Source organism: Arvicanthis niloticus, chromosome X, assembly GCF_011762505.2.
Source record: "Arvicanthis niloticus isolate mArvNil1 chromosome X, mArvNil1.pat.X, whole genome shotgun sequence".
NCBI classification, from domain to species: Eukaryota; Metazoa; Chordata; class Mammalia; order Rodentia; family Muridae; genus Arvicanthis; species Arvicanthis niloticus.
Window position 1 is genome coordinate 110,294,221 of NC_047679.1, and position 12,324 is coordinate 110,306,544.

At 38.3% G+C, this 12,324-nt stretch overlaps 1 protein-coding gene across 1 annotated transcript in view; it reads left to right on the forward strand.

Moving 5' to 3' along the window:
- The window catches only part of Stk26 (serine/threonine kinase 26), a 48,102-nt gene that overhangs the window by 18,823 nt on the left and 16,955 nt on the right, over window positions 1-12,324 (forward strand). The window contains exon 3 of the mRNA XM_034485242.2: window positions 8,971-9,201. Coding sequence (XP_034341133.1) covers window positions 8,971-9,201 — 231 coding nt within the window. The remainder of the gene's footprint in view (window positions 1-8,970; window positions 9,202-12,324) is intronic.

Below are 12,324 nucleotides of genomic sequence, written 5' to 3' on the forward strand. Positions count from 1 at the left end.
ATATATTAAAAGAATCTCTGTCTTCATTTCACTATGTGGCCTTTTCCTCCTTTCTGAATGAATATTTTATAGTTAGGGCTTATTATCAATCCCAAGCCATATTTATGTAACATCCTGTCTAGTCAGTAATAATCCCTCTCATTTTAACATTAATGTTCATAGTTAAGCCTGACCCCAGCTGAATTGTGTATTTTTATATGTGTTTAGCCCAGCTAAATTAAGAGATGTACAACACAGTGATAATGCAAGTCCTGGCTCTTGAAGCCTCTAATCTTTACATTAGAGTATGAAATGCAAGACAGCCTCAGGACATGCAGGAGTCATGAGCTTTCCCTAATTGCTATGGCAGATGGGCTCCCAGAATCAGATTTGCACATTCCACTGATAGGAATCCTGTGTTTTTTGCAACTCCCAGCTCTTCTTTGGCTGTAGATTCATACTATTTCCCAAACTGCTGTTTTCCAACTTGAATGATGTCTCCTGCTGAAGAAAAACTCAACATTTAGGGAAAGTTAATCAAATTTGAGCACAGGGGTTACCTGAAATTTTCATACGTATTTTAACACTCTTTAGCTTATTGAATGTAACCTCTGTTATACCAAAAGCCAGAAACCCAATTATAAATGACAGGATAACCTCAGACCTAGGTGGTCCCTAAAGTAAATACTTCGTGAAATCCAAAAACTACAAGTGTATAAAATATTGTACTGGGTCCATGCCGAGCATACCTAGGGCTGAAGAGAAGGGAGTCAGTCCCACCCTTAAAGTTAGCTTATTGATGGAAATCAAAAGGTTGTGGTAATGAAAGTGAACACAAGTGTAATACAATGCATGCTCTAATTGCAAAGTATTGTTGTTGTCTCTATTAAAGTTATGAGTTATCCAGAGATAAAAGAAAGGCAGGATATCATTCATTGAGAAAACTGTGTCATTCAAAGGCTCAAAAGTAAGAAAGGAGAATCATAGGTTACTGAAGTTTTGCATTAAAATTTGCATTTCTAAGCTACTGTCTGAGGGAAACACTGGGCTTGAGATATGGTAAAATATCCCTGGAATTTTCTCCTTGGGTGTTTGGTTTTGTTGGGTGGTCTCTTTATGCTCAGTATAATGGTGTTACTTTTATGAATACTTTCTGAGTGGATGTCCCTCACAAGAGAGAAGTTTCTCTGAGGTTCTACATTTTTTCCAGTCCTGGCTGTCTTGACTTCTTTGGGGACAGATATATATATATACTTTATATGGAGGGCAGAGATGTATGCACAGTAATTCACTGTATTGCTCTTTCCATAAAGCTAGTTGTAAGGAATTGCAGTGGGCTAGTGATGTTGATTTTTTTTTTTTACTGGCACCTGGTAGTGCATGCTTTTCATTTCACTAACTGTATACTACTATAGAGCTGACTGTGTGGTCATTGCCAATTCATCTCTTTATGTTTAGAAAGCAGGGTTGGCGACTGTGAGTGAGAAAGGGAGAACAAAGGGACTTGGCTTCTAATACTTCACAGTCATTCAGCATCTGAGCAGTAAGGAATTTAAAGATCATTGTGTCCACCCACTCTCCCTCATCAGACAGATGGGGAAGCTGACATTTAATCGTAGATGTCTTGTAATTTTCAGGATAAGCAAAATTAAGCCAATTTTGCCTGACCTCTCTGCTCTCTACCTCTGTGATGCTAGGAGACAACAGACCTCCTTTTTCCTCTGGACTGGATATAAGGTCAGAGAGAAATGAGCTAAATGATACAATGGAATTTGCATCCAGAGTTTCTTGTGATAATAGCCTTGACTTTTGGTTTATCAAGAGAAGAATGTGATTGTTTGCAGGATCCCTCTTTTCCCTTACCCATGGTTATAATTAAAGATTTAAGGAACTTTAGATTCCACAGTTATTCAAAAAGACAAAATTAGTTATTTCCTTTCATTTACAAGCATTTAGGCCCAAGGATGATTTACTTGGCTGGACAAATGTCAGTTAGAATAACAGGGATGTAGAGCTCTTTCTCTCTCTCTCTCTCTCTCTCTCTCTCTCTCTCTCTCTCTCTCTCTCTGGGAAACAGAGCTAGGAAAAGTGCTGCTTCCTGCTTGAGAATCTCAAAGGTGGGATAAGTATGGTAAAGTGCTGCTGATTATTTCTGTATTTCATCTTTCTTTAAAAACATGTGCAAAGGTGACAGGAGACTGGAAGAAAGGTTTCACTCTCCCTCCCCACCGCTTTGCAAATTGAACTGTCTCATAAACATATGTAAAGAACCTCATTCTTCACATCTCTGACTGTGTTCCACTTTACTCCATTTTCATTTTTTTGTGATCTGAGCCCTGGGGAAAGAGCAGAAAGCAAGTCAAGAGTAGAAGAAGTTCTTCTCTCGCCTATCCTCTCTTGAGTGGGCGGAATTAAGATGAAGGAATATTATCAATTATTCTTTTGTTCTCAAAAGAAGTAGACTCAGAATTCCTAATCAAGGGAAATTCCTCTAACTGCTGTGTTACATACATGCAGCTATGTCAAAACCTTTGGTAATCATTTTAATCAAGTTATGCTTTACCAATATATTTATGCTCTCAGTATGTTTGCTAATGAGATGCACTTACAAATAGGAATAATAAAATAAAGGGGAGATGAAAAAGTACTTAAGAATTTAATTGTATTTCTGCCTTATGAACACATTTTTCTTGTTGCTATGCACAGAATTGCCGAAAGCTTAAACAGTTGCCTTAAGAGTACAAGACAAAGCTGTTCCAGACCTTTGACTCCACCACGCGTTGCCACTAAGGCCAGGGCTGCCGTGCTGGTCACATCCATCTCTAAACTGGCTTTTAAGTGGGTGTATAAAGAAAGAGACTGGACTGTGAGTGATTAAATGCTTTCTAATGACCACAGGGAAGCTCCGAGTTGTTGTAACTACATTTCTGACTGCATTCCATTTATCTCCTCACACACCCGGGAAAGAGGGCAACAGGAACTCTGCTTTATTTTGCAGAGGCAAGTTTAATAATCTTTGAGAGAGACATAAAAATGTAAGTACACTATAAAAATAGATAAATGAAGAACATTTTCTTTATGCACCTACATAAATATTTGGAAGTCTTATAAATGTGGAAACACAGACTGAAGCAACTGGCTACCTAAAGGAATCTGACCTCAAGCCAGATTCCTTATGTTTAATTAGAAACATACTTAATTTTGATCTCAGTTCTTATTCTGTCATATGTAAAATATAGTCAGGCTGAGTATTTTACTTCAGAAATATAAATCATAGGAGTCTCTTAAGGTTTCCATAAAATTCTATCAGATCCTTGTAATATGATCCTGAGGTTGTGCACAGAAGAGAAATGTTCCACTCACAGCACATTCTTCAAGAGTTTAGCAAAATTTATGGGGCGTTTGTTTAATCCTTCTCATTAGCAAAGTAGCCTGAAAACTCACACAACCATCGGAATCACTCTAGACCTACACAGTACTTAGCACAAGGTTAATATTTGATAATAAATATTTTTAATCTTGGATCAATCCATCAGTTTGAGGGGATTGTTTATGAACTGAACTGAAATCTGCAATAAATCACTGATCAGAGCTGTTGGCATGCTGACATTGGATCCTATGGGAATCAGGAGATAGAATATCACTGCTTTGAGAGGTTAGCTGCTTCCAGATTCATTATTGCCATGGGAAAAAAAGCAACCAATTGCAGTAACCTTGGCAGAAAGGCAGTCAAGATTCTACATGGAAATATATGGTAGTTGCATTATGTGTACAATGGTCAGACTACTGCAGATTGGTTTAGGGATTGTTATAAGGAATTATATTATTAACAGTATCTCTTTGATGCCTACCTCCGTTCTCACCCATGATCCTAAGTAACCATTCCTCTACACACAGAGTCTGTGAGATCTTATATTTTTTAAGTTCCACACAAATGAATGAAATATTTTTGTCTTTTTGTCCTTAGTTTATTTCACTAATACCCTCCAAGCTTTGCAATGCAGTGTTAAGTAGTTTGTAAAAGGATATGAAATTTTAGTTAGCTATGAGGAATACATTTATATGATTGACTTAGTATATAGTGGGTTTTGGAGAGGTTGTTTTGCTAACTTCCTATTTATCTGACAGGTCCTATTATTCTTTTAACCCCTGGATTTCGTAGAGCCATTGGCCTCTCACTATGTCTGTCCCCATTTTGACACAAATGGCCTTAGATTTCACTGGTTGTTTGGGGTGAGAATACTTTAGGACACAGCAGTTTCTTATTTTTGATAGTAGCAATAAGAGATGAGGTTCTATGACCTTTGCATTTCCTGCTTGCTCAAAAAGCCAGTGACTGAAGCTGGAATCAATTTTGCTTGTGTATGTCCAGTCCTTGCAAAAGATAGTGTCCTATGATCTTGAACTCTGCAGTACTACCTGTCTATGTCTGCTCAGTTTCAACCAGTTTATGTCAGTATCTTGTATAGGATACACTGCAACCTTTTTAATTTATTTTTTTACAATATTCACAGAAAAAAATTAAAAAATTTAATACGAGGGAACTGTGAGTTGACTCACACAGCCAGTGATAAATCCCTTTTATTTATGTACATGGTACTTGTTAGGTAGCAGTTATAGACATGAGAATAATCCAGAAAAGCCTAGTTTTCTATCTCATGAGAGCTCATTTATTGCCTGTGTGCGTGCTTGGCTTTTATTACAACGTAAGGCACCATGAACACAGACTTTCCAGGTTTGTTGCATACCTCTTAAGGAATCTTAGTAAAATAAAAGGTGACTTTACTTGTCCTCATGGTTGGGAGGCCAATGCCAAATCCTAGGACAGTAACTTTCAACCTTCCTAATCTGTGACCCTTTAATACAGCTCCCTGTGTTGTGGTGACCCCCAACCATAAAATCATTTCATTGCTACTTCATAGGTATAAGTTTACTACTGTTATTCATTATAATGTAAAGTATCTAATATACAAGATATTTGATATGTGACCGCTGTGTGGGTGGCAATCCACAGGTTGAGAACCACAGGTCAGCCTTACTCAACCTGGTTCTTGATTATTGGAGACTCTTTGGAATACCTGAGTTCAGCCCTTCCTAGCCCAGAAACTCTGAGAAATCTGCCTCCTTTACTTAAACTTATTATGACTTCATTCTTTGTCCCAAAGTGACAGTGATCTTACTGAGCTACCTCATATTCATGTATTTATTCTAAATCCCAATCTCAGGCATTTGAATCAGAACTTCTTTGGTGTGTCCTGGGTGTTTGCATCTTTAAGGCTGTACCAACGAGCATGATGTGCTGCCAAGATTGAGCACATTTCAAAGTTCTAGCACTCTGTTCCTGTAGTTTGAGAATCCAAAAAGCCTTTCTCCCCATGGCCCCAGGTTGTCACTGCTTTACTTTAAATGCTTACCATTGTATCTATTTAACTTTCCTTTTTTTGAAGACAAGATAGTTGTATATAGTGGCATACTCCCACAGTCTCAACCCTCAGCTGGCTAAATTGGAGGGCATCTTGGGAGACAAAAAGATTCTCATGCTGGTCAGGGCAACATGGCAAACCAAAAAGAAGAAGAAAGAAGAAGAAGGTGGGAGAGGGCCAAGTGGAGGGAGGGGGGAAGGGAGTGAAGGAAGAAAAATGATGGTCCAGAAAAACAAAACTAAACAAACAACCTAGAAGTCTGTCTTTGTTAAGGATGATTTGTAAGGAGGTAAGATGTTAAAAGTGGAAATTCTAAACCGGGTGTTTTTTATTGGGGATTCTGGAATTGGTGGTGGGACAAAGGTTTCTACCCCTCAGAGAGTGAGGTTATAGTAGGAAAAAAAAATGGTTTCAGATTTCTTCTACTCTGAAAGTTGGTGTTTTGCAGAAGTTTCAAGCCCAGAATTATAGCTGAAATATAAACACCGTGTAAATGGTGTATCTTTCTGTCTCCAGCTTGCTGTTCCTCAATATAAAATTTTTAACTATATGGATAAGTTAGGTTTCACTGCATAGTTTCCTTAAAATGTGACTTGCTTTTTAAATCTATGATTTACATATTTGCAGAAGCCTATTTATTACAGAAAGCAGGGAGCAGCTGTGTCCTCCCTAGGGTTACTAGCTTCAGTTAAAGCCTTTTAAAACACCAATTAAGAAGAGTAGAATTTAATTTCTGTTTCTTAACAAGAGAAGATTCTTATTAGTAAGTTAGTTAATAGTATACTCCTTGGACTGTATTACTAGATGATACATAAAATATGTATTCCTTATCAAGTTTGTATTTCCAAAGTCCAAAAGTATTTTATAATATTTTCATATCACAGAAGACTTGGGGGCTGGGATGACAGTTTCATTGGTACAGTGCTAGGTCCGAAAGCATAAGAACCCGAGTTTGATCCCAAGAACCTGTGTAAAGGCTGAGCCGGCTGGATGCATGCTTGTAATCTTTGTGCTGGTGAGGTGGAGATGGGCAGACAGATCTTTGGGGTCCTACTGTCCAGACTTCCTAACCTACTAGGTGAGCCTCGTGTCTCAGTGAGAAACCATGTCTTTAAAAACCAACTTAGGGACCAGCAAGTTAGCTCAACAGATAAAATGCCTGCCACACAAGGCTGGTGACCTGAGCTCATCCTTGGAAGAAGTCACATAAAAATGAAAGGAGAGTACTCTACAAATATTCTCTGGCTTCCACATGATGCTCTGTGGTACGTAAGTCACTCCCAACAATGACGATGATGATGATGGTGATTTTTCAAACTTAAAAACACAAATTAATTTGGCAAGCTCCTGAAGAATGACACCCAAGGTTTCCCTCTTGCCTCATGTAAGTACACATACGGCATATGGATCACAAGCTTCAGGGCAGCCTGGGCATTGAAGTGGAACCATGTCCTCAGAACATCAACAAACAAAAACTCAACAACACCAAACAACAGTGCTTAGAAAAATAGGCATTTAGTTTTTTGAGAAAAATACTAACAAAATGTGAGCTTTGAGCACACACACCTACTAGAAGCCTGTTGTAACTCCTTTGAGAAGCCCTATGAATCTAGCTGTATTGCCTTCATCTAAAGATGCACCCTGGAGATGGAGACTAAAGCTAGGTAGGTGGCACAGTAATCTTGAACTAGAGAAAAAGACTGAAAGAGAAAGTGTATCTTCAAGGAAAGAAAATTAAGCCCAACTAAGGAGAATAGGCAAGGCTTCTTAGAGTTTAAATGGGTCGTGTTTTAACTTTATTTTAGGTAAGATCAGAAAGAGAAGTCCATGAAATTCTTCCCTTGCAGGGCAAAGAACTTGAGAGGAAAACTTCAGCGGCTCCTTTGTCTAATGAGGTGAAGCACAAAGGATATGTAGGCTCTCTAATTCAGGTTAAGACAAAACTTGGGGAAATTACAGTAAATGAATTTTAGGTTTAGTTGACAAATTTGATTAAGTGACTACAATCTTAGAGCATCCTTTTATGTTTTAAAGAAGCTCCAAGTGAAGTATTAGCCTAGCAGTGCCCTCAAGTATACTTTCATAATGTTCTCTTTGGAAGGTCTTGATCAGCAATGTCTTGTCTCTTTAGCAATAATAATGAGAATATAAAAGGTTGTCTTATGAAAGTCAATTCTACATCTTTTAAGGCAAAATCTATCTCTATCATGAAAGTCAGTACATTTATACATTTAAGTTTATGCCAATGCACACATTTATGCTTAATTCTAGATTTTTTGTATTGTCTAATTCTAGTTCTCTTCGGTAAGATAACTTGGGGTATCTTTTATATTTTTAAAAGTATTGTAATTACACACATAATTGGGTGCTAGGTGATAATATGGTACACACATAATAGTATGTAACAGTCAAAATGGGGTAGTTAATATTGATACCTCCTGAAACATAAAAAAATAAGAGACACATAACAGTTGTACATTGTTATGTGGTATGATATAATATCTCCATGTCTGTGTACTGTATGTGCAGAGCATATCAGAGTTATTCCTATCTCTTTATCATTACTTTGTGTTTGAAGACCTTGTTATTGAGTTTTTGTTATTCATAAAACAAATTAGCTTATTGTAAACTATAAACCCCCCACTCCCACAGACTGTACCCTAGAACTTATAAATTTCTCTCTGCTGTGTTTGGATACCCACCATCCAATTGCTCCCTTGCCCTCTTCCCCGCCTTTAACAATCATTATCATACATTCTGATTGCCTTCTTAAAGATACTCATGTAAGAGTTTGCAGAATTTCCCTTTTTGCATCTGTCTTACTTTATGTAATACCCTCTACTCCCACCCATTTTGCTGTATAGTACATCATTTTTAATAGCTGAATAATATTCTATTTGTGTATATTCTTGTATCCATCACATATTTGTTATCTGTTATTCTCTTAGTGGTATGTAGACTAATTTCATGTCTTGGCTATTGGGAATAGTGCAGCAACAGGCATGAGGGTATATATCTCTGGTAAGGTTCCTTCATTTCCTCAAAGGATAAACTCCACTGTGTGATACTTGGATAAAATGGTAGATTTCTATTTTTTTTTGAAGACTCTATAGTAGTTATGCTGACTTACATTCCCACTAACTGTATATAACAATTTCCCTTTCTCTACATTCTTAGCAACATTTGATATAGTTGGTGAAGGACAGAAAAATGAAACTTACATAAAATATTCTATAGTGTTAATCTGATTGGTTTTCCTCTATTTAAAATGTTTGATTCATGGGTCTGGAAAGATGCCTAAGGGTTAAGAGCACAACAAGAGCTGCTGTTGCTGAGGGCACAAGTTGAGTTCCTAGCACCCACCTGACAGCTGACACATTCTGGTACTCTAGTTGCAGGGAAACCAGTGCCTTCTTTTCACCTCCATAGGTATTAGACACACATGTGGTATAGTTGTATTTACATATATGTAGAAAAATAAAAATAAGCATACATACAAACAAACCTAAAGGAAAAAAATTGATTTAGATAATTTATGTTTTCACTTTGTTTTCTTACTTCTCCTTAGAATAATATAGCGGATCCAGAAGAACTGTTCACAAAATTAGAACGCATTGGAAAAGGCTCCTTTGGAGAAGTTTTCAAAGGAATTGATAACCGTACTCAGCAAGTGGTTGCAATTAAAATCATTGACCTTGAGGAAGCCGAGGATGAAATAGAAGACATCCAACAAGAAATAACTGTTCTGAGTCAGTGCGACAGCTCATATGTAACAAAATACTATGGGTCGTATTTAAAGGTAATGCGCATGCTATGTTATTTCATAAGTTGTTTTCATTATGTTTTGTTTTCTTTTAGTTCTATTTTTAAAGGCAGTATCTTTTTAGGTACTATATTTTAAATATTTTAAATGGCAAATGTGTTATTAAGCTTCCTTTGTAAATTTTGTTATTATTCCTCTTACCATCACCATTATTTGAATAGAGAACCTCACTATGAGCCACACCTTTCTCAAGCTCACCACAGACCATGTGCTGTGCCTTTATCTTCGTCACTAGTTTGGGACTACATGAGTGCTGCCCTAGACTTACTTCACACTAATTGATAGAAATCTGCCCACTTACCACAAAGAGCAGAAAGCAAGGTGTCAGGTCGATTCTTCACTTTCCATATCAATGTTATTAGTAATGGGTAATCGAAAATATCCAAGCTTAATATTTAATTTTAAATACTAAATACATGTAGGCGTTTATATGTCAACTCTATTTTAGTGAATCTGTGTACACAAAACAAAGTGAGTATTTATTAGAAGTAAAGAAAAGGCTACGTTTCTGGGCCTTGAAGCCAGCCCTACTTTCTCCTTCCCATTCTTCTTTTTCACTATGCTTCTTGTTCCCAGAATCTTGTATTTGCACTGTCAGAGGCTTTCTGCTATGCAGGCATCATTCAGATGTGCTGTCAGAGCTTGCTGGCTCATCTTACCCATGGCAAAAGACGGTATCTTGTTTGTTTTTGAGACAGGGTCTTACTATGTAGCCCTGGCTCTCCTAGGACTCACTATGTAGACCAGGCTGGCCTTGATCTCACAGATATCTGCCTGCTAGGATTAAAGGTGTGAGCCACTGTGCCTCGCTCAAAAGGCAGTGTCTTAAAAATAGGAATTGTCAGCCTTTATCCTCTAGGCAGAATCCAGCACCATTTATGATGTCAGCTAAACCATTGTTAGAGTTAACAGCCACTTCTAGAAAGTACACGAGTGTTCAGCTGTCCTCTTCCATCCTTGAACTTTTCTTATGGTGGAAGAGAAACAGCAGTGATCTTTAAGGATCCTTTGCTACATAAAAGCTGTACCTCTGGGATTCCACATGCTGTTCTTAATAGGTTAATTTGTCTCAACTTCAGAACTGATGGAGTACGTAAGTATATCCCTTAATATATTTAGTTATAGTGGTTATCTATGCATATTTTTCTCTCTCACCGGGTTTTGAGTTCATTGATGACAAGCAGTTTAGCTTGACTAGTTCTAGGTTTTATATCCCTTAGCACAGCAATTGACTCCTACTAAAGACAAGATATGATTTACCTACACCATCTCTGGGTTCTTGCTTTCTTCCTGTACAACACTAAAATCTGTATGATTCTTTCACTCACATAAAATGGTGCATTATCTGCAGACCCATTTCAGCCCACCTAGAATGACGCATTCTATCCCAAAATGATATGTCAAGTATGTCAATTTATCCAGTGACTCACAGGTGGAGTCTTTAATAAATAAACCTTTCCTGTTTTCAAAATAATAAGAAAAAACAGAAAGAAGGGAAAGGGAGGGGAGGGGAGGGGAGGGGAGGGGAGGGGAGGGGAGGGGAGGGGAGGGAAGGGAAGGGAAGGGAAGGGAAGGGAAGGGAAGGGAAGGGAAGGGAAGGGAAGGGAAGGGAAGGGAAGGGAAGGGAAGGGAAGGGAAGGGAAAGAAATGGACCTTTATTTCCAATCTAGTATGAGCCATATTGCTGTGGCAGTGGCATAGACCCTGAACTGTGGGTGGGTATATTGCCATGGTACAGTGGGTTTACTGCATAGCTTTACCTCCACTGCATAGCTTTACCCTAGAGGCAGGAGTCCATTCATATCTGGAGCACAGGCATATGCAGAAGAATTTTCTGCTCTGTATGAAAGTCGTGCTTTGGTATGGTGGTGCCTGGGCTGTCTGTGATAGTGGTGGATACAGTGTAGCAGCCATCAAGACAGCTAGGCTCCAGAATGATTCCTTTTCCTAGTGGCCACCAGGCTAGTTAGTGTGTGCAGCACAGGCACACAGAGAGAATCTTTAGTTTCCCCTGAGTGTGAGCTAGCAGTCCGAGGCAGTGACCCCACTTGGAGATGATATATGCATAGATGCAGGACAGCTGTAGAGCCTCATAGGGCAGCCATTTACCAAAAGAGGAAAAACTGGGGTGGTTTTAGCGAATGGACACTTCTTTTCTACAATTAGAGCTAGTGAGCTGTTTTTGTTTGTGGGTATGTTCTCTCGCTCCCTCTTTCCTTCCACCCCACCGTGTGTGTGTGTGTGTGTGTGTGTGTGTGTGTGTGTGTGTGTGTGTGTGTGTGTTTGTATGTGGGGGGACAGGGAAGGAGACTAGTATCTTCCGTGCCTTCATCTCGGTGATCTAGATTTCATTGTTTTCTTGATCTTTATATATTTGTACTAGTTTACCATGACAAATAAAAAAATTAATTTTACTGACTTTTTTTTTTTGCAAAGCCTGTTATATTCTAATGTTATAGACATTAGATTAAACAGAGTGACTTATCTGTAGAATGAGTCATGCAACAGCTAGACACTGTTGTACAGTGTACCAGGTGCTGGAGATGTAACACAAACAGTACACTCCTTCCCGTAACTACAGAGCACCGAGTCCAGTATTACGCAAAGGTATAGCTTTTATAGTAGAAGTTTATATACAAGGTTACAGATGAAATGGGTACGAGTATACCTCATTGACAGGCAGCTTGCCTAGTATCTTTGTCCAATTGGGTTCCATTCACAGGACTTCAAAAAATAAAATCGGTCAAAATTATGTATTAATAAGCAGAAGTAAGCAAGTGGTTGCTTGCGTCCATCTCATCAAGAATAACATGAAGAAATGACCTCACATAGGAGGTGATAAGGAAGGAAAATTCTATCTGATTTCAGCATTTACTCCTAAGTGTTAACTGTTACCGTATTTTACTACGCATGAGTAATTCTTGTTTTTTTGTAGCATAATGTTTGTTTTCTTTTTCTCCCCTAAGATACCTCACTTAGCGGGTCCTTTTCTTTTCTGGGACTCTTTGGAGTTCTCTCTCAATCTCAGGATCTTTAGGTTCTCCTTCCAGTTCTCACAGTGGGGGTGGGTGTAGGCAACCCTGGGACTGTTCTGGTCAT